Source organism: Varroa jacobsoni, unplaced genomic scaffold (assembly GCF_002532875.2).
Source record: "Varroa jacobsoni isolate VJ856 unplaced genomic scaffold, vjacob_1.0 scaffold_1474, whole genome shotgun sequence".
In the NCBI taxonomy this organism is placed as follows: Eukaryota; Metazoa; Arthropoda; class Arachnida; order Mesostigmata; family Varroidae; genus Varroa; species Varroa jacobsoni.
The window spans coordinates 242,919-268,915 of NW_019214376.1; the positions used below are offsets into that span (position 1 = coordinate 242,919).

At 37.6% G+C, this 25,997-nt stretch overlaps 3 protein-coding genes, 1 long non-coding RNA gene and 1 other non-coding gene across 5 annotated transcripts; 1 reads left to right on the forward strand and 4 right to left on the reverse strand.

The window, feature by feature from the left end:
* Positions 1–1,972: 1,972 nt before the first annotated feature.
* Positions 1,973–4,185, reverse strand: LOC111270477 (uncharacterized). The gene is made up of 2 exons (XR_002686313.2): positions 3,731–4,185; positions 1,973–3,090 (listed from the first exon to the last, which is right to left on the reverse strand). It is a non-coding gene; the product is annotated as an uncharacterized LOC111270477 (long non-coding RNA).
* Positions 4,133–4,214, reverse strand: TRNAS-GCU (transfer RNA serine (anticodon GCU)). The gene has a single exon. It is a non-coding gene; the product is annotated as a tRNA-Ser (tRNA).
* Positions 4,215–7,385: 3,171 nt separating this feature from the next.
* LOC111270465 (proteasome assembly chaperone 2) lies at positions 7,386–11,095 on the reverse strand. The gene is made up of 5 exons (XM_022850710.2): positions 10,767–11,095; positions 9,016–9,237; positions 8,525–8,643; positions 8,025–8,254; positions 7,386–7,718 (listed from the first exon to the last, which is right to left on the reverse strand). Exons 1-5 carry the CDS (start codon positions 10,824–10,826, stop codon positions 7,585–7,587), a joined length of 765 nt encoding a protein of 254 aa, XP_022706445.1. The 5' UTR covers positions 10,827–11,095; the 3' UTR covers positions 7,386–7,584.
* A 1,370-nt stretch (positions 11,096–12,465) lies between these two features.
* LOC111270466 (acylphosphatase-1) lies at positions 12,466–14,255 on the reverse strand. Its single transcript, XM_022850712.2, has 3 exons — positions 14,130–14,255; positions 13,467–13,626; positions 12,466–12,824 (listed from the first exon to the last, which is right to left on the reverse strand). Exons 1-3 carry the CDS (start codon positions 14,163–14,165, stop codon positions 12,667–12,669), a joined length of 354 nt encoding a protein of 117 aa, XP_022706447.1. The 5' UTR covers positions 14,166–14,255; the 3' UTR covers positions 12,466–12,666.
* Positions 14,256–14,547: 292 nt separating this feature from the next.
* LOC111270468 (uncharacterized) lies at positions 14,548–20,489 on the forward strand. Its single transcript, XM_022850714.2, has 6 exons — positions 14,548–14,896; positions 15,249–15,334; positions 17,944–18,174; positions 18,640–18,916; positions 19,059–19,298; positions 19,599–20,489. The coding sequence occupies exons 1-6, from the start codon at positions 14,734–14,736 to the stop codon at positions 20,447–20,449; spliced, it is 1,848 nt and encodes a 615-aa protein (XP_022706449.1). The 5' UTR covers positions 14,548–14,733; the 3' UTR covers positions 20,450–20,489.
* Positions 20,490–25,997: the final 5,508 nt, after the last annotated feature.

Genomic DNA, 25,997 nt, shown 5'->3' on the forward strand with positions numbered 1-25,997 from the left:
CGTAAAAGGTACTAGAAATAAAAATGAAAAAATCAAACGAAAATTCTCAAAATTGTCGAATCAGTTTTGTTCCAGCCTATTGGGTTGTCGACAAAGCATTGATTATACTTTCAGCTGGATGGCTTTAAAGTCACATTTACTATATGGGTCGGGATTTGCCGGTACTAGATGCCTTAAAATTGTAGGAACAGATTTATTCAGACCCAAGATAAGATGTTTTGAAAATAAGTGAAATTCTGCAAAAATGCGCTATATCTTACAGTTTTGCTACGATAAAGGCACAGATGCTGCCCACACCCATAAAAAATTTGTGCTGTTCACCGTCAAGATAGGTTACTGGGAGACACGGCTCTAAGATGATTTTGTCGCTTTTCCGCTGAAAATTTCGATGTCAAATATGCTCTTCGTAGTGGTCGACTAAGTACGAAAAAAGTTGTTGGAATTATTACGTAAGTTGAGCAGGGCCGAGACGTAAGTAGACATGGCTTTGGTATTTTTTAAGTCACTTAAAAAAGTTGACTACAAAAAAGCTCGATGTTCGGCAAAAAAATTGACCGTCTTTCATTTTATAAATAAAGGGGCGAATAGAGAAAAATAAAGAAGTGTGCTTCCAATCTGTGGTAAAACCTAGATTTACGCTAAATAAGGCGACGCTATATGTTTCGTGGAACCAGAAAAAGCTGAATAAATTATTGCTGCCACCTGCCAACGAGAATGATTAGAACCTTTGCGATCAACAAGACAACAATTACGCCGAGCGACTAAAAAAAATTACAGAACTAGAGAACAGAAAAGGCGTCGCCTTCCACAATTAAAACATATACACCTTTAACCGCTTGATAAAAATAGAGAGAAGTTGAATAGGAAATTTCGATGTATCTGCCATACTGCTCATATATTTCACCATCAAACTTCAGTCTATTTCTATTTTAATAAAAAGAGATGAGAGCAATTTCTGGCTTAAAAACCACAGGAATTCTATAGTAATGAGATGAAAGTGTTACCAGAAAAATGGCAGAAGGCCTTTGATCGGAATGGAATTTATTTAGTTTATTAGTATTGTCTCAAAACAAGCTTTAATTTTGCTGAAAACAACCTTAAATATACATATATATATATATAAACAAATTGTCTAGTTTATTGGCATACATTAAGAATCGATTGGAAAGCAGTCATTGAAAGGATCCTTTACCTTCTTCACCAAAAGCCAACATCTCTTAAGAGTTACGGTACACCTATAATAGTCGGATGATTTTGATGAGGATTAGTTCACGAAATGAGCCAAACCAATCATTGTGGAAGGGAGAACGTTACTGTGAGCAAATACAACATATGCTAAGGGCCTAAAAACGCATCATCATAAAAAAAAGTCTAACATAGTACGTTCTTTCTTATTTCAACATATTGGTACAGAGAATTCCCTCTTTGGAGCTGGTTGTTCTATATTGGTAACGCTTTAATCAAATTATTTGTACCAGGTCAATGAACATTTGTAGTCAGTGTCATATGAAGCATTGCATAATAAACGCAGCAGTCGTGCTAGAGCTTACTTGTGTTTAATTAAACAATTCTCAGTGTATCGAAATCTTTACATAGATGAAGGTAGACCTAAAAAAATAAAATAACGTAAAACCTTCTATATGAGCTTAGACCCTTAGATTAATTTATTTTACAATTTTAAGCAAATTCTCAATGAAAATTTGTATTGGCCAAACAAATAAAAATCAAAAAGAATTTTCGGCAGCTTTGAATTTCCAGTTCAAAAAAGTCACCTAAACGTACTTATTTCTCTGTCATATTTATTCGTGATATTAAATGTTAGTCTACCCTAGGTGTGGATAGTTTTAAATTTCACTGACACGCTCAGACCAGGAGCTCTTCGAGTTATTATCTGTGGTACTAAGGGTCTCACTTAATAATAGTACGATAAAGGTAGGTATTGTTACAGACAGCCCCCTTGATAAAAAAAAAGTATCAAATTTCACCCGAATGTATGATTGCCAAATATTTAAACGCGCGATTAATTTCGTAGTCACCTGAGAAAATTTACCACTTTAAAGGCAGTTGTAATCCAAGCCCATTAAAATATTTGTTGAGATGAGCGTTTTTAAAAAACAGTAAAAAACATAACTAATAAGTCTATACGTGACTGGCTTGTGGCACTTGAGTATGTATTTTTTAAATGATCTCAACGTATAGATTTTTCACGAATTTGCTCTACGAGGTAATCGACTGTCAATGGAATTAGACAGAAAAATTCGAAATTCTTCGTAGTATTTACATAAATGTTTGTTCCAGGCAATAAAGTCGTGATCTCCAGTAGCGATTCTAACCTCTTGTATACTCATCATATTTTCATAAGATGGGATCGAGAAATTACTGCTATATAAAGAAGAATGGCCTTTCCACTGCTGAGGCTGCAAATCAAGTGAAGATGCATCTTGAGCTGGTATAAACTGTGGACGTATTCAAGTCACCCTTCGTGTTGGGACCATTGATTGGGTACAAAGTTGATTTGATACGTCCGCCGCCTACACGAATTGGTCTCGTCAAATAGAAAATCCTCTTCCAAAAAAAAACTGAAGAAGTGCGTTAATTCAAGTGTCCGCTTCATTCCGAACCTCAGTAGAAAATTGCGAAGCAATAACTTTCGTGTGATGACGCATGAACTCAGCAAACAAGATGTTATTAACTTATAACGCAAAAAATTTGAAGAACTTCTATATCATGCAGATTAGAATAAAGGTATTTGAGTATATGTTCAATGTACGTCTTTTTATTATTGATAAACCAACGTGCTGGAAGTGTTTCAATAGTTGGGTGCTTGTGATTTGCATGACCATAGCTATTCTCATCATCTATGGGCTATTTAAGAGATATCTAGTGGCATTAACCGTTTTCCTTTCGCACAGTGTCTTGTGGTAGCGAATTTCCCACTCAGCTATTGCAATTTTGTGCATCACCTTACTGTTCAGTCTATTCGATACTGCCACCAGAGTCGCATTATCTTCTGTTCGATGTCATTCTCTCGCGTGATGATTTCCTGATAGTCGGAACACACTTATCCACGTCTCGTCGACGGCAAAAATACTGTAAAATGCCATGAGCGTGTTTTTTAAGTAAGGGGAAAATGTCACTTTCGAATTCCCCGTTTTCTTCGAGTGCTTTCTTTTCTTTTAGAGTACGGTACGCAATAATCACGTTCTTATTGACCTAGTAAATATACAAGATGATATAATTCAGAAGGAGAGCACCTCAATACAGGGGAGATTACTGATTTATTTTTAATTTCTTTGGCCTTACCATGTTTGATAGAATTTGTTTATTATAAAGATTACCTCTACTACCTCGTTTCACAAAGTTTAAACAAAGTCCCACGCAACATAGCCGTTTACACTCTAATAAGATAGTTACGCTCAGAACACAGCATTTTAAGGCTCCCTTTGCACCAGGCAGAATATAAACACGCTACTTCATATATATATCTATGCTTCAGTTATTGAATTACTTCTGATTCGCTACATAACCAATGGCCACTCGCAAAATTAATTATGTACTCTCAAAAGCTTTTCCTTTTAATAGTTCCAAATCTGATGTAAAAAAGTATAACTGTACACAATATACAAATTATCTCAAAATCTAATTAAGATGTGTAAAAATTCTTTTTTGACTGATTAAGATTATGACTTTTGATTTCTATGTAGTTAATGAAACGATCAAGAAAACGTACAACAAAGAGGCTTTTCTCGATTGGCACTGAGCGCAAAATTTATGAGCACTCTTAACTAATAACACCTTTCATGTCTTTCTGAACGTGACAACACTGAAACTTGGCAGCGCAAGCAGCTTCGGTTCTTCTTTTCGCTCACAACTAACCCTTGGCTGACACAAACGTTCCATATTTTTCGGTGGGCCCTTGTTTACTTCCACTGATCTTTGCATCTGATTAATGCATTAAGATTCGTTAAAAGTAATTAAGTCTATGTAGCAGTTAAATTATCTAACCAATCGTTGCCATTAAATTAAATATGGTTTTCACATATTCACAAGTGAACATTTCTATTATTATTTTCTATATGTATTTGTGTTAGAGCAGATTATTAATCTGCGCTGTTTTTTTAAAAACTAAGTTCGACGAAGATGGGATTCGAACCCACGCGGGCAGAGCCCATTGGATTAGCAGTCCAACGCCTTAACCACTCGGCCACCTCGTCGTGATGACATGCGTGTGTTTGAAACCTCACTAAATTAGTTGTAAATATAAATATAAAAAATAAATAAAATCGTTACACTGAGTGTCTCACACACTAACTGCTCATAAATCGAGACGAGCAATTTAGCTTGTGGAACCCATGAACTCCAGTTGTTAAACTAGCAGATTAGTCTTCCTATCTTCAAACTATGGTACATGACATAACATCCTGTGGATTTGCAAATAAAACTAAAACTGCGGGTAAACAAACTCGGCAGCACCATCCATTTTACTCGGTAAACAAAGAAATTAAACAAAAATCAGTCATCTTATGTTTAATTAACGAAATTAAAATTATGCATTATCTCGTATCTTTTCCTGCTGTTTCTAACTGGCATCTTCTTTGGTTTGGTATCATCGGCCTTGAAGCTTATATCTTATGGTTTAATGCTTTTTAATGAGGGAATTTTTGCAAGCATTTGCTTGTAAATACAGATAACAAAACACGTGTAAATATACTAATATAAATATACGTTGCTAAAAATTACTGCATCTTAAAAGGTTAGAAATCTACTAGTGGGCCTGACTACATCGCCCAATAGCTTATTTACGGTACCTAGTCTGACAATGTTTACAAAAGCATCTGCAAACATTTTCATTGCAAATATACGCTTTCCATTCCTGCTTCTTGTATTGCCGTGTTGCAAACCAGACGATGACATTTATAAACTCAAAACCTAATTACTCTATGATAATTTATTCTGTTAGTGCGTCTTCAATCATTGTCAGCCGTCAGTGGCTATGTGCAAAAGAGAAGAATCCATTTGCATATCTTTTCACCTACGCCTGCCTATGAAGATACGAGATGCTGCTGTTTCGCACACATTGAACGTTTTGCAGGTGTCTTCAATGTCTCTACGATGAATTGTCTGCCAACATATACACTAGGAGATTCCGGGATGAAGTGTAAAAACCGACTAGCGATTTCAGGAACGTAGGTTGAACTTTATCTGTCATCGCTGGATCTCAAATGCTTAGATCATTCCAGTCGACAGGGAAACCGCGAGTTGCAGTTAGTGCTATGTTCATATTGAATAGTTACGTCGCAATGGCTAATAAAAGCTTGTAGGGATTTCCAATTGTGATTGCTGCTACCATTGACTCATACGTCGTGAAATGACTGCACGGTGTTGTTAACACTAAGCCGAGGTACATATCGGACTTGACTAGCCTTCCTCTGGCCAGACAGTTGCTTAATGTTTTCAAATCTGTCTTTCCTCCTGAACTTCATGTTTTTAACGTTTGCGTTATTTTTTTGTGGCCGAGCTCCTCGGCATGGTTCTGCAGTTTCACTAGTGTCCAATGTAGGTGGAATAACAAACTAAACGAAGAAAAAACATCTTCCTATTTGAAAAAAGCTAGCCAGGTAAGACGTTTACTTTGATAGCTTGAACGACCTTTAATGTTTACTAGGTATTTCTTTAGAAGCGGTATCTTACGAAGGATTATAAAAGTTTCCTAAAACATAAAGCCATAATTTGGTACCAATCTGTTGCATGATGCAAGTGAGCGCGCATACTTTCTAGTGGCCGCAATGGTGTCAACATCATGTTGGTAGACATGATATAATTTTTGAAATCGTAAATCGAACCCAGTTTTTTTAAAAATATTTTCAAAACATATCAAACGTCCAAATGCTGTTTGTAATAACAAGTTCGCTTTTAATTCGGTTTTAGCTCACATTTTGTCACAACAAGCAGTCAAAAAGATATATCGGTAATTATAAAAGAGCAAAAGCAGAATACGAATTGTGTATTTTTTTACAATTTTATTAAATTTAGTAAGTTTCTGTAAAACTCTAGCTTATTAAAAAATAATTTTTTAATGAGTCACGGAAGAGGCCCTGAATTTTACTTTCAATTCAATTTGTGAGTACTTGTGCATGTTTCACGCTCCTTATAAGCAAAATAGATTTTGAAAATAATTGAAGAAGCAAGCCATAAGAAACAAGAGTTAGTAAAATGCAATAAACAGATGCAAGGTTTCCAAAATGCTCGTAGACCTGCAATGTAAGTTAATTATTTGAATATTTTTAAACGGTATTATTTCTTAGTTGAGAAATCCCATGCAGGAACTTTTGTTGGAGGCTCTAAAAACGATCTCTTTTACTTTTTCTCTTTATACTGAGATGATAAATCGCTTTGTTTATTTATGCTAATAAGATTTTAGACAAACGAGCGATATAAACGTCAATTGAGCACCAACCGTAAACCTCATCGCTAGAGGTTTCACCTAGCCTGCTTATTTCTTTAATACTAAGGATATATTCATTACTTTTGGCCTATATTATCACTGCATGGAACTGAAACGGTACACAACCTTTAGGTTCAGTCAGGGTAAATGTGGAAGTGCTTGCAGCTTGTTCCAGTATTTTCCAATACAATGTACAACGTCTAACCGGATAGCTTTTGCCAACTCTTATAGAATTGTTGTTAGGTAAAGCACAAAATATAGTATATAAAGTAATGATGAGTAATTTACACAAAATGCTTCCTCTAATCTTAGCTGCTGAACACCAGGACGTCCCGAATTTATAAATAACAACAACGTTTGCTTCAGAATATATATGTGTATATAGATATATATTATTATCTCATTAGACATAATTCTAAAACATCTCTTTTTTCACGTTTTATATTCGCTCATTAGCTCTTATTTGTGGCTCTTTTCCCTTTTCTTACTACTATTACTATTATCTAGTTTTTTTGCTTTTGCAGTTCATTCGAATAATAACAGCTAAGCCATATCGCTGTAGCGAGCGATTCGTTTTATGTACTATTTATATCTTTTTTTTTCGACCTGCGTCTACTTTAAGTCCACCTGCAGTATTAACGAACAAATGAACTAATTATTTTAATTATTTCAATACAAGACTATCTTGATAAGTAAACGCTTCCTAATTCATTACCTAAGCGAGCAAGTCTACACCGTTGACGATGTGGGTTGACATTTCTGTCCGTGCACGCACTTCAGCCACGGTAACGCCTCCGTTTAACAGTGGATGGTAAGCAATAACGTTAAAATATCAAGTAGGAGTAATGTCTTATGTTCGTTTAACATATCCAGAATAACACGACCAGTATAAATAGTTAATTATATATATAATGCTAAATAAAATACATACGCAGGTATATACTGTCTGGACACTAATGACTTTTACTTTAGTCGCCGGATAAATAATACAGTAACGATAACTCCACTCATAACTACAGTAATAATTATAATAATAAGAGTACAACTGCATATGCAATAACAACAAGAATAATCGTTATATTTCATTCTTTATCAGCTTCTGCAGAAGTCAAGCCGACCCAAAAACAATGTTGTATAAGTTAGTAAATGCCCTTAGGCGGGCCCTGTCCAAATAAATGGCTCCACGACATCGGCGTCTGCCATCCTTTTTCAGCCAAATGAAGCCACCGATTGAGTGAGTTGGCCAACAGAAGGGCATCGGGCGTATTATCACCTAAAGTTAGATAATAGGATAATAGATAGTATATAATAATTAACTTGTAGACTGACATATATCATTTAATTCGGAGCTATAATTTCTTTCTAAAGATACATTTCCAATGACCCACTAAACTAGACCTGTCTAGCTTCAAATGCATTCTGATTAAACCTATCACCAAATCTCCTATAGTTTCTTGGAAGCATTATAAATATGTTTACACGTTTTTTTTTGTTTATGATAGAGTTGTAATCAAAACCACATTCTGGAACAGTTTCCCACCACAGAATGTTTACGATGTGTGTGTGTACGTGCATGTACCTTCTGAGCAGTATAGGAGCATCATCACAACAGGCACGTTGAGTGGCTTTTGACATTTGTCCCAGATTGGTCGGGCCATGCCCGCACCCGGCATCAGAAATACGCCACCCTCCGGCGAGGGACATTTCGTTAATGGATCTTGCTTTTCAAACAAACGCCAGCCCTGAGCCATAACTTCTTCACGCGTTTTGTCGTCCACAGCTTCACCGCATAAATAGCGCAGCGCGCCCCTATAGCAACCAAAATTAGACAAATTATTACGTTTCACACGTACACGTAAAAAAATAATTTGAAGATATGATAGAATTTCAAGTACTTTAGAGTGAAAGGAGATTCTTATTGACTCCGCCACATAAAGCCAATTTATCCTACAAACTATTATAGTCGAATGCCCGACAGCTTTTAACGTTGTAGCTCCCAGGTCAGTAAGCATACAAATGTGCAATACCAACAAGCTACATGCTCTACATGTATTACAAACACAGCAGAAGGCTACATACTCCTTCAGATCTTCTGGGCTACGGTACTCCGAAAGGCACGATGCCAACATTACTACGAGATGAAATTTCATTTCTTTCATCCATCGAGTCAGCTGGGAACTATACTCGCCTCGGCAACTCTGAAAAGTGTGAACTTGTGTTACTCAAACATTGTATTTTTTTCCTCTGGAATATAATAATAATACTAAATACCAGAGTTGTTAGTAGCTGTGGATCCCTTGATTGGGTTCAGGGTTTAATACAGCAATTAATTTAATTACCTTGGCGATATTTAATGGCATCTAAATGCAGGTTGTTGACAACAGGCATATGGAAAAAACTAATGTAGTTCTACTTAGGACTACATAGGTAATTGCACTTTTATTATTAATCCATATGTCGTGGATTTCACTACGACTCTAAGTTAATCCTCTTTTTAACTACCACCTAACACGAATCTCTTGTCACGACGCGTTGTAAGACCAATATTTCTTTAAAAATGCTTTACTCACCGGAGACACAGGTGTTCTCTGTTGGAGAATGAGAATCTTTTTCGAAGGGCAGGCGTACAGCTGGCACGCAGTGGCAAGACGTGGGTCAGTATCGACGTAAGGATTGCCTCCAACTAGAGGTAGCAACGAACTCGAATGGATGTACCCTGCCAATTCTGTTTCCAATGAAGAGCACAACAGATCCACAGCCAACTGGGCTGCATTGCCTATTGATACCACTGGCTATCAACACAAACATGTAAAAAAGTGAGACATAACTGGATGTATATTTAGGAAATCTGGTTGCGTTATAGGATCGACTGGATACCCTGTACATAATTGTAATCAGCGCGGCAATGCCCCGGGTATCCCACCGCTGTCGATCCATGATAGTTTCTAGTGCATTATTAAATTTTACAAGTATAATGGTGAGTTAATACGAGTCAGAATGTATTTATTCCCTTGGGAATAACCGTTATTATAGGAAAAAAAAAACGCTAAATTTCAATCACAGACACTTAGGTTTTTGCCCATATAGCCCCACAAGTTGGGGTTATATGAGTGAACTAAAATGGTTATGCATGATCTGATATAAAGACTTATCCATAGTTAATTGTGATTATAAGGAATGATGTGATGCATGTGCCGACGGTTTTGTTTACTCTTAGTGGTAGGTTATTCCAACATGATTTCCAAGTTTTCTTTAAAACCAATTATATATGGCATGCTCTTGGCCACAACGACATACTGAGCACTTAAAAACGTATTACGTTGATAGTATTCATTTCAAAAACTGACATCTCCCTTTTGGACAGAGACAAGAGTTTATAGAACTTCACTCTTTGCCCCATACTCACATTTACCCGGTCAATCCTCTCCGATGACCTCACACAAAATTAGGTTGACGACATATAACGGTCGGTTAATCGTACGCTATTGTTATGTGAGAATGTACAAAGAACTGAACTTTACGTCATATATGGTTTGAAAAGTAAAATAGATTCTTAAACAATGTTCTTACAGCAGGACGACTAAGAATAATAGATAAGAATAACAGATCGTGAAAAAAAGTGAAGGCAATAAAGTGAAGAAGGAAATGAAAATAAGTAAATGCTAGCTTAAAGATTAATTTTTCATTGAAAATATAAATGTTGGTATATGACATTCCGTAGAATAAAACATATAGATATAACGACGAAGACGAGCAAAAAAGGTTAACCTTTCAGGAGAATTTTAGTTCCTTGTCGTAAAATAGCAAATTAATAATTCCTGCCTAAAATAAATAGCGAAGAAGAATGATCAGTACTGATATCATGACAGGCAAAAAGTTAAAATGTTCTTCTTTGGTTGTATAAAACCGAGAGGCTTTACTACATACTTAATCAGTATGCTCAAATATGTCCTCTCCGCTAATGAGCCCGCCTTTAAGAGGAAATCTGCAGACTTATGATTACAGTGATTTTTAAAACACTTTTCTGCACGGAGTTTACTACTTTTTTTTTATATAAACAGAACCAAGAAATTGCATCATGTTTTAGTTACATTTCCACCTCCCACTAATGTGCTGAATTACTTAGCAAAGATAAATATAAAATTCAAATATGTAACCTTATAGCTATACTGTTATGGAGCTTCCTTGTTTCGATGGTCTGCTGCCTGTACGAATAATGTCAGGGAAATATGGCTTCAGAGATAAATTCAAGAGGCGCAGTTTATTCAACAAAAAAGTATGTAGGAGATGAATACAAACGAACACTCGATTGATAACTTACAAATATCAGTGACCAATCGCTCCAGTCCCGATTCTGGTATTTTTCAAGAGGCACAAACATTGCTGCGAGTTAGATGGGGGAGCAATCGATAAATGCGATAATAATGGGAGTAATCGGACGAAGGTGTTACCCAATTATAAAATTCAAGAAATCAATCACGCTCAATAACCAACACGAGAACAGCTCTAGGGGGAATGGGGAACACGCAAACTTGTTTGAAACAAAATTGTTAATCAGGCCGTCTTCTCTATTGCAGTGACACAATTAGGATAGAACAGGCAGCGGCATTACAGCGCCAGTTTGACACCATCATTTTGCTGCTGCTCGTCGAATGTTGCCGCTTCATCCTCCTCGCGTCGTTTTCAGAGAGAGGGTCGAATGATTTAAATGAGCGCGCGAAATTAAACCGATTTCAAAAGCCAACCGTACCCGCTTATTACCGATTAGGTTGTAATCTGTATGTATATATATATATAATAGGAGTCAATACGGTCATCTTAAATTAACTTCATTCGATCAGTTAACTGTTCATTGTGGAAACTGTTTATAATGAAGACACATGGATAGGCAAAGTTCAGGTCGTCCGTTAACTTGATTTGCACAGTTCGATATAGGTTATCTCTTAATAACAGCTCTCGTTCAACTGTACATAACATTTATAGGAGATAAATATTTGTTACATGCAGGTTTACGTAGTGTGTCTGCAGGGTAATGGACTATTTTGAAGTAAGCAGGTCAACTAAACACGCGTAGCATAATAAGCAAGCTCAATCTGTTTTTGTTTATCGACACTGGCTTATATTCCAGGATATGGGTCTTGACTAGCTCTTATCAAAATAAAAGCTGGCAATCCTCGGCTCATTATTTACTCCTCCTAAGTAATAAATTCTACAAAAGATCATAAACGCCAAAATTACTACGCCAGAAGAAATACTGGATAATAAAAGCACGAGGCACATTCGAAGGGCAACTTATTTTCGGTTACGTTTCAGTCAGAGACCAACAGAACAGAAATGTCTATCAAGTACCACGCAATGTTTGCAACATTCTTAAATTCTACAGTTTGCTATCTAAGACCACAGATGATTACTGAAATAGCTTTTTGCGAAGACCAATTTGTGACGAGTAGAGGCATGAGACTTCGTAGTCGCATTGTGGGTAGTTAAGGCAGCTGTCATAGCTTTGAGTGTCATGTCCTGCAGAGACCTGTTTGATATCAGTCTGAAGCGTTATACAAATGTATATTCTATGAACATGTGTGAGCCCTGTCCATGAAACAGATTTCAATGTAATGAGAAGATTTGTCCAGTTGTTGCAGCTTCTCTTGTATTTGAATCGCACTTGCACGGCCATTCTTGACGATCAACGCAGTATTTATATTCAAGATTTCAATAATAACGATAATGTTGGTAATAATAATAATAATATTAATTACTGTTATTATTATGGTCGGCATATATATAATGAAAAGGTAGTAACTTTTGCATCGTTAAATGACGTAACTTTGCAAAACTGCGACCATCGATGCTCGTACGTTACGCATTTATTTGGCGTCAACAATGTGATACATTATGGTTTCGTTAATAAAGCACAGCATTTTTAATGCAATACGTCCTATCTAGCTAATACACAAGAAAAGCTAATATATTTCAAATAATTAAAAAAAAAAGCTTTTCCTCATAATGAATGAAACACTATCTCATTCGATAAGGTGAACGTTTACGCAGTCAACTTTATTTACGGCCTTTTACATGGAGTAACTCGACGACTTGCTATTGTACCCTCATTAACTACAGTTGAAAGAAAATAATGTCAACCATTAAGCTTTTTATGTATTGATTAACCAAATAATTGATATCTTTCCTACGGATTTTTATAACAACGTTTAAAGGTAAGTTGCTTATTTGTTTTTCCGAATTTCGAACGAGTTAAATTGCAGCTCTGGTATGTCCTTCTCATTCGTAAACTCTGCATTGTCAATTTGCGACTGGGGACTTCCCGTTGTTCGTAGCCATATTTTCATTTTATCGAACGCTTCAGCTGGACCCTGAATTTCACCTGAAGACATAAGTAAATGGCTAGTCGATACGTAAACATAAAATATAATGTCTATAATGATCGATATGAAAATAGAACTATAATGAATCTGTAATCTCATAATTAATAGCTGGCTTAGGCGATCACACGATAAAAAAGACAGCATAGAGTGATCGAAAATAAAGTTCTCGGTAGTGTAAGCAAGCTCGAGTTCTAACAATGGATCTAAGCAAAATTAGTGATATGCTAGATGAAACGTGGTCTGTATTCAAGTGTTACGTATAGAGTACATAAGACGGTACCGATACGACAGTTAATATTGCACTTATTTACGTGTGCTTTTAATTAGTGAAACCTTTTTTTGAACTTATCATCTGTGATTCATTGTGTAGCTGGTACCCGTAACAGGACGTCGTAACATAAGCAGGTCAGTTTATTTGTGCCAAAGTTTAATTATATATTGAAGTTACTTCGGTTTTGTTGTTATGTTGTCCATTTGTATTCTTTTTCTATATCCTATCACTAATTAACGCACATCCAATTAGCGTTTCACTCCAAGTTTCGGCATGTGACATCGAAATGACCTATTCATAATTGTACATGTTACGTTAAGAACATAACGCACTGTAGCGTATAGGAAAAATGGCAAAGCCTGAAACAAACCTTCCACTGTATCTCGTGAGGTGTTCCTTATCCAACCAACAACTCCAAGCGACGTCGCCTCTTTTTGAGTATATTTGCGAAAAAAAACTCCCTGAACTTTTCCAAAACACTCAAACGAAGCTGCGCGAAAGACCATTTTTCTTGACTGTTCACGTCCTACCTGTGGTAAACAGTGGTTAGTGCAGAACAGCTGATTTTTGTTATTAAATAGGACTTCTCCGTTGACACGAAAGACCGCACACAAATACACATAGGCTAGGATAATCGCATAGCTTTCCATTTGCCAGAGCCCGTTCGGTGCTCCTCCGTACTGTTCTGCGCAGATGTATGAACTGTTAGTCGGTCAATAAATCGTTACTTCAAGATACGTGAAAACATAGAAGCATCTCATATGATACGACGACAAAATGTATTCTGCTTCCAAAATGATCTAAGATCCGTCAATACAGCAACGTAATAAACAATTGGGTTCCTATTAAAAATTACGCTAATGGATGGCTATTTGCTATTGGTAAATAAATAGGCCGAAACTGCACGTTAATGAAAAAAGGGAGCTTCAATGTTGACAATGAAATAGACCATAAATAGGTAATTTTGTTGGCCTTAATTAGTTCCGTAGAAGCGGGTGTTTAATTTGGTAGCAGTTCTTTATCTTTGGTTAACCTTTGGGTAATGCAGCAACAACCTAGTATGTTTCATCCTGGATTGTATCTACTCGAATGTGTTTTAACAATGTATGCAGCTCATATCTCAATGTTAGTTTCACAATCACATGATGAATTGGTCTTCCGTTGAAAGAAAGCTGCCCAAAAATGTTATGGGTAAACACTGATGTGTCTGGTGCGGATGACACCTTGTTGTATTCTGAAGATCGTCTTGTGTCACAGATCAAATGATACTTTATCCCAAAAAATCAACCAGTCTATAGTCTTCTTATTGCTTACCAAATGAATCTGATTATTAACCATTTTTGAGTTATTTTCGTCTAGCCACGATGCGACAAATCGCCTGCTATGCAAAGTAAAAACATCAGCGATCACGACATCATTAGTGCAGCGCGAGAGCGGGCTTTTTCTGTCTATATACCCGATCTGTTGGGGTACCGCACGTCTAGCATCCTCAGCTGTCATACCGACCGCCTATAAAAAAACACTGCAATATTTATTGTGCGCCCATAAAAAGATGTATAAAATAATGCATAAAGCCTAAGTAATGACAATGTACTTCTGTCAGGTTCACTACGAATGAAGATGAAACCACGCTCATAATGGAAGTGGAAAATAATCAAAATCTGCTAAATGGCTTTGCCAATGAAACAATTTTCACGACTGAGATGACTCGCTTAAAAGAAGCTGAGGTGCTGATGGCTTCGTTGGAGGAATATGTGCTGCGGAGGTATAGCCCGCGACCTTCGGCTTACATAGGCAAAGGTAAGTTTGACATTTTAAAGAAGTGTTGCTTAATGAGAACGACTGTTATAATACCTCGATAGTTTTCGATTCCGAATTGCCTTTGCTGCAAATCCGAGAAGTGATCGAAATGCTTTAATTGGTCTTTACTTCCAAAAAGCTAATACAGCAGTTTCCAATATTTTACATAGCAGTAACTGAAAGTGAATTTTATGTTAGATGAAGAAAAAAATAACGATTAAAATACCCGAAATAAAAAGGAAAAAATAACCCTTCTTAAATCTCGGTTTTCACGAACTTCTGTACTTTTTTTTTTACAAGCTTACTACTAGAATTGAAGCAAGAGATCTAATTTATTTCGGTTCTTTTTCAGGTGCATTTCAGATGAAGCTCGATGAAGTACGATCTAAAGTGTACTCGCTCGAGACCCAACGAAGTGACGAAGAGCTCCTTTGGATTGTAAGTGATCGATGAATATGACCTCTGTTCAGCCATTTTACCATAACGTCTATAGCAGTATTAAAAATATTTCCTTCCGATGGCCAACCTTCGATGTGGAAAACCTCACAATTTTGGGGTTTCTTTAAAGACCATTGCGGAAGTAGAAGGTATTCACATTCGGTTTCATACAACGTCCACACGTCTGGCCGGCTTTCTCTCATTGTTTTTTTAGCGTTGGAATAATACTTTCTCCGTCAATATGCTTTTCGTAAATGTTTAGACTTGAAGAGGGATACCATTTCGCTGCTCCCGCAGCCATAACTGGGGCATTATAAAATAATTAATGTATTTTGTTTTAGGTTAACGAAACTTTCCGGCATCAGCTCACGCCATACTTCCCGTTGATCAATTGAATTAATCTGATTCATTAGTGTTACAATTAGAGTAGCGTAAAGTATAGGTCGAGTACACATTAGTAGTTTACCGTTGTAATCACCGCGTCCTAGTCAACATTTGATCAGACTATTTCGATAGAAATAAATTTGATCTGCGTAACATCGAACCTACTAAAATCTAGAGGTCGATTGGAAACATCAGTCGTCAGCCGGTCGCAACTTTTTCAGAACCTACGGCACCAACTTCGTTTTTTCCCCTTTAGAATTGTTCTGTCACAATAATTTTATCTTTCCGATATTTCCTGATTCAGTCAATCTATCGGCAACATTTGCCCGTTCTTCCAATAGATGTTACAATAGTTCTCTATATACAATATGAAAATCTCGGATTCGCATTAGCATTTTCACAATAAATTTTGATAGAAAAAAGCATTGACACATAATGGCCTAGGTTCGAATACAGGCATAGGCATACTTCGTTTCGTGCTCGGAGCCATCCATGTTATTGAATAGCTCGGCAGCAACTGTCACATCGTCGTTTTCAATATGTGACTCTGTAACCCTGCTGTACTAATTTTATTATGTTGCTGTCACAATATGGTTACAGTTATATCTTTTTTTATCTTGGTGTAGTTCCTCTGATCCTTGCCTTAGCAATTGATTATTTTGTTGGAATGAATCTCCTGGGGACCTCATCGCATTATCGCAATTATCCCGTTAACGGAGTACTAAACTGCTACTCGAGGTAACAAAGTTCCTCAGAGGAAAGTTTAATTTCAAAAATGTCGGTTACCAATAAGAACTATAAAACATGTTGCTTGACTCAAATGCAAAATTTATCTCTGACCCTGCACGCGGCACTACTTTGAAACCTTACCTACCTAGACGTTGTACTTTGGACTACAGTTATTTCTACTCCAGAATCTAAGCGTTGTGATTTCTGTACCCCGTTGAATGTATATCGACCTATATATTGATTTGTTTAGAAAATAGAAACAACTTCTAATATTAATTTGAACTGTCGTCGAATAAATAATTGAATGTGAAGCAAAATGGTTCTCTAAAAACCGTCGGTCCATGCTGAATTATACGTCGCAGTTGTTGATATTCCATCACCGTCCTGCAAATTAACCAAACTATCATGATACTTCTTTATGAAAGAAACAAATTCTACCTGTATAAAAAATTATAAAATCCAATGAAAAGATATGACCTGTGCTTTGTAAGTTATAAAGTATTTCGGCAAAAATTACAGTTTTACCCCTTTGTTGTTGAAACAAAAAGGACCGAAATATTTTTTTATAATAAGAACAGACAGTGACATTTTAATAAAAGGTTGTCGAATGGACTGCTACAAAAGGAGTCCGCTTGCATAAATTAGCATTACACCTCCTATGGGGAACCGAACTGAGCCCCTGAAAGTATTTTTATATTCATATTTTTTTACATTCTTGGATATTTTGATATACATCAATTCAAAAAAGGTGAGCTATATGCCAGGATGTTTCATTTCATTAACTTCCAACCATTTCGGCAAAAACTGCCATTTTACTAGTGAAGGGTAAACATAAAAAATTAAAGCTTGTCTGTAAATTCAATGATTTTCAGTATAAGTATTTCGAAGTAACTTTTAACGATCATCGACAAAATTATAAAAAGTGACCGCCTTGCCCAAATTAACATTACGTTGTATAGGAAAATATAGCTCTTATCCGAAAAAAAGATATTCATCTAATCGGTATCATTTCAATCGCGGCTCACCCTTTCATCAATCAAAAAATCTAGTTTTATCCTGCCGTTTTGGTGGGCTCGATGTGGAGGGGTAAACAAACATATGGATTTCGTTGTAGATCGATAGATCGACAAGCTGTATCATAAACAGAACTACTTCTTTCTACGCAGGCCATTGTGCATCGTGTAACTTGTTGATAGTTGCGTTTTGCTTAACTTTTTCCTTTCATTGAGTGTTCCCGTAATTAAAACCTCAAAAATATGTTTTAATAAATGCTTCAATTGTCAATTGCGATTGGATAAGGAGTTTCACATATAAAAGGTCGCGTTTTATTTCCAATTTGCCAGTTATAAGTAGATTCAGTGGAGGCCCTTATTAACAATGTATATATATAGGTAAAAGGCAATCTTCCTCTTGTGAGATGTGGACCGTTTGTAAAGTGCGCGTTTTATTGTCTTCTGCTCTGAATATTGTTTTGTTTTTACTCTGTTCACTGTCAGTGTGAAAAAATAACTCTGCTGGTTAACTTGTGCCACAATCTCGAAGCTGCAATCCGTTGCGCGGCAGTTGGGGGTAGCTCATCGGCAGCTGAAGGAATCGCACTCTGCAATGACACTGATCAGGTGATGGATTGTCTACAGCTGGAGCTGCGGCAAAGAGAATCCCAACTTTCTGTTCTTGGACCGATTTCGAACAGGCTGGCCAAAGTTAAGGCTCATTACCTGGCCCAGGTAATAAAAACTATAGCGACTAATTATTAACTTTAATGGAAAACCTTTGTATCCCTTAAATTTTTCTATTAAAGATTGCAGAGCAATATGAGACTTTAAAATGAGGTGATTTTGCATTTTATCACGCACGCCGCCAAGAGTAGATCGATGACAGGGCTTGAACCCGCTACTCTTAGGTTGTCCAACTAGAGCTTTTAGTCTTCCAAGCCGCCACGACAATTGGATTTCTATGTGATTAGTATTTTTATTATACCAATCAATAACCCATCCTACCATCTCAATGGGCTGTGTGAGCACAAGTTTTGCAGAGAAACGGTTTAAACAAATATTTCTTATTGTTGACTGTTTTCACCAGCCCTCTCCACTTTTTTTGCAATACAAATCGTTAGATAGTTTTCAAACATACCATATCTTATATCATTCATTGAAATGAATACATAGCTCTATTTTGGGTTTCTTTTTCAGTTCATGGATGATTGGCGCCAACAGGTGCGCTGGCAAACTTCGGAGTTTCCTCGTAGTCAGCAGTTAATAATTTCATCGGAGGGAGCAAACACATTTCAACTTTTACGTGTATTACGCAACTCTGCACAGCTGTCGGCTGATCTAGTGACAGGTTTTTTGGAGAATTTTATCAAACCCTTAACAAACGACCGCTGCACCCTGAACATCACTGAACGTAGTTCGTCAACTGCGATTGATTCGCTTATCGTCGACGGCCGCTCGAATAATAGTATTAAAGGTGCCTATAGTAATAACTTACTGCTTCAGAGAAAATATAGGGCGGAAAATAATTAACTTGTTAATTAATATTTTGATGAAATCTAGTATAAAACATAAACGAAAACAGACACTAACTAAGACACAAGTCATTTCTTTGACAGTCGATCCCAGTCACAATCTACAGACTGCATATTCGTTCCTCAGCGGTACATTGCTACCATTGCTGGACCTGCAGGAGGACAGTCGCGAAGTCAGTGTAGTTTTTCATCTATTGGCTCAGCGCGCAAGACGTGAATCTCCATCTATCCTAGATGAACTAGCAACCTCTCTCCACGTGGATCTTCCTCAAGTAGCGGCCCTATTAAATAGCTATGCCGTTGAAGCAGACGCTTCTAAAGAAGGTACGTCTCGAAATACCTTGCTATCGCAACGAGAATGCTTAGGGCCGAGAGATCCAGGGTGCGTGTCTTTACAAGTATGGGAGTATTGAAGTAGATCTTTGATGCTATTTAAAATCAACTGAGTAATTTACTCTAACCGCATAAGGTGTCATCTTATAGTGACGTATATTTACATACAAGGAAATTTAAAAAGCTACTCGTTTATTATTAGCTTGTAACGCTTTTAGAGAAACAATAGATCTACTTGATTAAATGAAGAATAGTATTGTTGATTCATTTTAATTGTTGGCTCTGTTCCAGCTCTTCAGATCATATCCGAAATGGAGGAGATGATGATAACCGCCTTGGAGCCTACGGAAGTAGCTGAAATTTCCAACTTACCGAAAAATCTTTCGCGTCCATACCTAGTCTCCTCATGGATTCCATCATTGACTGAGAGTATTTTGCGCCTTTCGCAAGCGTCTATTTTGTTGCCGGTTTTTTCTCGGCTAACTCGTCACTTCCTCGCTTTGGAAAGCGAAGCTTTATCAGACCCTCTTAAAATTGCCGTTTTTCTAAATAACTGTATTTATATGGCTGATCGATGCTGTCTCCACTCGGCGATATCTTCCAGTCATATCATCATGCTTAAGCAAAAAGGCACATCACTATTTCTTCGCTACGTCAATGAGCACAAAGCTCCCGAAGTTCCTGTATCTTTGCCGGTGCCTTCAGCTCTAAAGACGTTTATTTCCTATATTGACTTCCTAGGAGAGATGGAGTCTGCGTGGAAGCCGAGTTTACCGTTCGACAACTACTCTCGAGCAACTGCGCTTCTTTTCAACACGCTTTCTCTAGGACTAGAAGGTTATGTATTTCAGCAGAAATTTTTGACCGAGTTTGAGGTAGGCCTATTAAAATCGCTTGTGATGCGAGCAATCTCCATGGCAGAGGGATGGTGTCGAACATCAGAAAAGCCTCTCCAGGTGAGTCCGTTCCGACTAACATATTTGTTCCGCCTGCTGCAGATGGGTGCTGAAGATATTGCCCTGGCATGGCGGTCACAGATGAAGCCTATCAAGGCTGTTTTTACTGCACAACAAGTAGCATCTTTAGCGAAGGCACGATTTGCCTTCGAAGAATTTGACAAGTTGCAGGCCGCACTCGTATAAATGTTACGCTTGGCATCAATAAATGTGTTGTAATTGTGTACTCAAGTTTTAGATTATTGCGATAGAATGTAAAAGCAATGATAGGTATTGTTTTTAGATGGTATCATTCATGTCAGTATATATAAACTTAACTGAGTGCTATATATTTGCTGCTGCGTCATTAGGTTTCAGAGGTCAATATTTTTCTAGATACGATTGAATTAAGCCGCGACGAGCGTGGTCGCGAAAATGGCGAAATTATGAATATATACCTCGGTAGCAGTTCGATTAGTATGTACTCATTGTCGGGTATCAACTGTGAAAATAACAACAATTCTAGGGAGACGATTCTTATGATTAATCCCCTTTATTATGTTAAAACTAACTGGAATTGTGTATATATATATAAGCTACGTTACAGGTCGCTGCGAACTCCGGACATCCCCATTCGTACACTCATTCGTATTCTGGGCACCAACTGGCCACTTTTGTTTCAAGCTATTCTAGGCTTAGGTCATGACCATAAACAGTTTTATTACTATAAATTGAATATTACTACCGATGCCCAAAAAGATGAACAACCCCACATACTTGAATTATTAAAACAAGTTGAATATTGTCATACATTAACTGCACCAAGCCCTACACGCCTGATAAACTGGCATGAGTTAACACGACCTACACGATTTTAAATTGACAATAGATTATGGTCGTCTATGCAGCGTGCATGACAACGACGATACTTATTTAATTTATAGAAATTTGACAGTTTCAAGAAAAAGCAATTAAACATTATACAAGATTGTACTAATGCATAAAATAAATGAGCATTTCTAGGAATAAACACTTTTACAGCAAGACTTTTTCTGCATAAAAGAAACACACTTAAGATAGACATTATATCCTTTGCCGTTGGCGGAATGACAGCATTTGTCGGACAGGTTACCGCTAACTACAACGTCTGATGCTTGAGAATGTCTGGATTGTGGTTTTTCTTGTGAAATGTTATTACTATTATGAAACGTTTCACCAAAAGACTAACGAGCAGACTAAATACGCAGTGTATGCTTAAGTTAAATTTGTCGGCGGTGGTTTATTGTCGAATTCAGCAGATAAACGACGTAACATTGTCCAATCTTTTTACTACGATGCCGTGAACGGCCGACGACAGCCATCTGACAAAATTGTCCAATCTTTTTACTACGATGCCGTGAACGGCCGACGACAGCCATCTGACAAAATTGTCCAATCTTTTTACTACGATGCCGTGAACGGCCGACGACAGCCATCTGACAAAAACGAAACACCAGATCGATGAGGTGAGCTCTGTGAGTAGTCTTGCCATTATTAGAAATAACGTTTTTGAAGTTGGCAGACCTGACTGGAACTCGCATGAAGCGACTCTCACAACGATACTATGTGAGTTGAGCTACAGCTTCTAGCTCACTATTACAGACTAGCATTTTAACACGTTAAACAAACGAAAGACGAAGTTTATTAATGGCCAGATTGACATGCTGCTTGTGTGCCAAACTCAGTATTCTTGACTGCTTATCGGAAATGTATGGACGCCATTTTGACAAACGAGCTGACATTGCTAGCATACATTTCCCCTACAGGACTCCTGATCAAAGATTCAACTTATTCTGAAACGATTAAAATCTTCCCAGGATTAAATCAGGCCAGATGATTCGTAGAGTACGCATTTTTCGACTTTATAGGCCCCTTCGTAAAGCAGTAATTACATGCGCTACCATTCTTTCTACCATGGGCAAGATATTGCTTACGAGTTTGAACATTTAATCAGCAGTCTAAGTCGAGCTACTGTTAAGGTTACCGTATGGTAAGGCGAAGCACATTTGATCTCTAGTGTCGTCGGCGTCCTCTCAGAAGCGTTATAATTGCTATTGGTTGTTGTTTAATGCTAGATACGCTACATAAATTTGTCATATAATTGATCTCGTTGCCTCCAACCGATGAGTTTGTATACCTACACATACAGTATGGATCTTAAATCCGTAGCAACTAGGTAGATAGTCAGTAGTTCGATTGTTGCCTGAAATGATTAGTGCCTGATAGCTTGTAGGTTACGCTACTCATCTGAATAATCATAACTTAGACAGGTTGCAGACGGCGATCGATGGGCTGACCGTATTCAGGTAATATGGCAATAACGGTATGTAGCTGGTATTTGCGATGTGCCGGATGTGCGAGTATGGTTAATGGAAACAATGGCCTTCACAAGCCAAACAAAGGGAATTATAATAGTCTTTATGGACCCGTTATCAAAGCGCATGCTCTCCCTTTTCAACGAAATGAAATAGGTTACATCAAGATAGCATTTAGTTAACATGGCAGCAGTCGCTGTACTGCACTTATTTCGAGGCATTTGGCAAATCCCATGCCTGTGAAACGTACAGCATAGATCGAAGTTATATTCTACCTTAATATTTCTTCTAAGCACGCGATACGCGGACATTTTTGATGTGCTTACCTTTTTTATAATATCCAAAACTGCACAAAAATTAAAGCCAACATAAAGCCGTTAGCGAAATCCAAGCTAGTTGCTGGTGGTCTTCAAGCGCAGGAGCTTGGCTTACAGCCATAGTTGCACAAAAAGCACTGAAACTATCCACTGCGGATAGTAAATAAATACGGATAAACAATGCACTATATAGAAACCATGTTAAATTCGCATGAGGATCATCGAGACGGACGGACGGGCGGACGGAGAACGAAAACCAGCAAAAATATATTGTTCGTTATGGAGCACACTAGGCTTGGCCAGAGAAGATGTATATTGAAATCCTTCAGCACTGGCGGAGAATGAGGTACACGATTCCATCCATATAAGGAAGCTTTCGATGCTTCGAGTACAGCGACAAACAGCATTTGATCCGTCGGAAACTGGCCGTGATTTTCGTAGCGAATGGCGTACGTAAGTTCGCAGACGACAATGACGAGCACAAATGATTGGTTTAAGACTGACTGTTATATCATAGATAAAGATCATAGATAAAGCGATCTTCGTAGACTATCCGGATCGACAAAGGCTGCTGCTTTGTAAGTCCGAGAAGATGGGGAACCCACATGTAAAAGTAGTACGATTTTTTTGGCCATTACGTTTTTCGCCGCCCCTAACACAGCGATCATGATGAGCTATTTATGCGCAACATCTTTGGGGCTGGGGTCTACACGACACGATGTTCTGGGCGATAATACCATTGAGCTATTTCTGTGGGGGGCGAGTTCTGTCTTGATGTGGTGCTATCTGTCCAGTGTCCTTCATATAAAACGAAGTACTCAACTCTTGCCAAAGCAGGAGAAGAAAGGAAGTCGGTAGATTTTCTTTGTTGCCCGTAGCCACCATCAGTGCACGCTTTGCATTATCGACCTGGGTTGCTACCACAATGTTTTTGCAGGAACGTTGAGACAAACAAAACCCACCAAGCACACAGACAAAAAAAATATCTATATATATATTAAGGTTAATTTGTCATGTCCACTTGTTGTCTTTCCATATGACTTTCAGATTAAAAAAAAATATTGTCATAGTAATTATAGTATTGTCCTGAATTAGCGAGGATATTCAATAATTGTTAGCTGTTCATATCCGTGCACTGCCAGCTCACACAACTGATCTATCTATGTTATTATGGTTAGTGTGTATGCCCAGTCAGCAAAAGACAGCGGACCGTGCGAACAGAAAAAATGTATGCAGTTCAATTTAAGCGTTAATAAAATAGAACTCTTATAATATGTCCGTCTTATTTTCGCGTGGGCTCAAATTAATCGACATTTGATTTACCATAAAGAGCACCGTCAGTTTAGGCACTCACGCAGGACTGCGTGTACGTGCAGATGTTCACAAGAAGCCATTTCAGCTCGGTATCTTCCACTTAGATAATACAAAAAACTAACTTCACTCATAGACGCTGTATACATAACACAAATGTAGGGTAGCGTATTTCTTTTAGCTTAATCCTTGCAATTGCCTTACATGCTGCAGCGACCTCGTTCTTTTGTAGACTTCAAAAAGACTTATCATGTTATTATAGAACACCTCGAATTCGTGAAGTACGGTTATTTAAGTTAAGGACGAAATTTTCCTACTAGAAAAGTTGGCGTTTCAAACCAAATTGAGCTAAAAAGGGCAAGTTACCCTGCATTGACGCATGTGGCCGGAGCACTTTTCAACTTCCTCATGGCCGCCTTCATGCTTATTCATCTCTCAGCATAGTTTCCTCTTAAGTCTGTCTATATGCCTTTCCTCATGACTCTCCCCCCGTTCGTTACAAACGTGATGGGCTTCCGATTCGATAAAAATTTCTAAGATCTGAGTGAAGCATTAAGCTCGAGGAGGCCGGAAACTGCTCGCTGGGGGTACAGATCTAATGAGTACGATGTAATCAACTCGAATTCAAATTTATAAATTATTACCATGGGGATCACTGTAGTGTGAAACAGTGCGTTGTTTCGCTTGATTTGCCCTTTCTCAAATGTTGTTGCCTTAAGATTGTCAAGTAACGATACGCGATGCGTCTTGGTTATGAACTTTATGTTTTCAACGTAGTCGATTAACGCAGCTCCATGATTACCCCCGAAGGAACAGTTGCTTTCACTTTCTTGGCTTATAGAACAGCTCTGTCTTGGTTTAAGAACGGTAGTCGTACATTCACGTTTCGCATGTAGTTATCAATCGGGGTCAGAAATTCAATTCATTTAAACTGCTTCAACAGGGCATTAAAACAGAAAATACCTATTCAGATGCCGCTACGGCTTTCATGCACGTACCAGTCAATATCTGTTCAAGATGCCCACAATCTTTGCTGTTTGGTGAACTTTTTCAATTTTATCCACAGTGAATGCAGTTTCTAGCCATCCTATACGTTTGTCAAGCAAGATGCTACCGCGTTTTAATTCAGCTGCCCAAAATTTCAAGTAAGTTACATAGGCTCGTTACTTTTTACATGTAAACGTTTAACGACGACTTAGTAATAATTTTTTATCATTTTTACAGAAGCACTAACCATTATTAGCTCTATATGTAGTTACTATTTAACAGTGGTTAAATAGCTGGGTGGCCAACATCGGCAAAATGTTCACGAGTATTATTCAACGCATTACATTGTTGATGACAGATACCTTTTTATACTTAAGTCGGGAACTTTTTAGACTAGCTCTGCATACATGCATATTAGGATAGCCACTATCAAATGCGAGATAGTGAACCCTAGTTTTTTAAATTTTTTTCCATGGACATAGTTCTTTTAATCAAAATATACGCCACTATAAATTTATTTTGTTTTTATTCTACAAATTTGTGGTAGAAGAGTTTATCAAGTCGCGCAGGTGTATATTGAAATATAAATAATTCTTTCATTAAGTCGCCGGGATTTTGAAGAGATACTTATAGAGAAACCGCTTTGTAAATAAGGTTAGGTTGGCTAGGAACTGCGGCTGCAGCCTTTGCGCTAGCAAAAACTTGACTCTCGAAGGGTGAGGTCGAGGCATTGTCATTTAATATGTCTGGTTTAGTTCTGCTAAACAGTCCTGGTTAGTCAATGTA

Bases quoted from the DNA above. Each gene is read 5' to 3' on its own strand.
- LOC111270465 (XM_022850710.2), bottom strand. From the start codon at position 10,826: ATGTTTGTGCCTCTTGAAAAATACCAGAATCGGGACTGGAGCGATTGG. The intron at 9,238-10,766 runs GTAAGTTATCAA...TTGTGTTGATAG, and splicing joins GCGATTGGTCACTGATATTT to CCAGTGGTATCAATAGGCAA. The intron at 8,255-8,524 runs GTATGTAGCCTT...TGGTTGCTATAG, and splicing joins AGCCCAGAAGATCTGAAGGA to GGGCGCGCTGCGCTATTTAT.
- LOC111270466 (XM_022850712.2), bottom strand. From the start codon at position 14,165: ATGAAACATACTAGGTTGTTGCTGCATTACCCAAAG. The intron at 13,627-14,129 runs GTTAACCAAAGA...TGTTTACCACAG, and splicing joins TGTTGCTGCATTACCCAAAG to GTAGGACGTGAACAGTCAAG. The intron at 12,825-13,466 runs GTTTGTTTCAGG...TTATGTCTTCAG, and splicing joins CTCACGAGATACAGTGGAAG to GTGAAATTCAGGGTCCAGCT.
- LOC111270468 (XM_022850714.2), top strand. From the start codon at position 14,734: ATGGAAGTGGAAAATAATCAAAATCTGCTAAATGGCTTTGCCAATGAA. The intron at 15,335-17,943 runs GTAAGTGATCGA...GTTCACTGTCAG, and splicing joins ACGAAGAGCTCCTTTGGATT to TGTGAAAAAATAACTCTGCT. The intron at 18,917-19,058 runs GTGCCTATAGTA...TTTCTTTGACAG, and splicing joins CTCGAATAATAGTATTAAAG to TCGATCCCAGTCACAATCTA.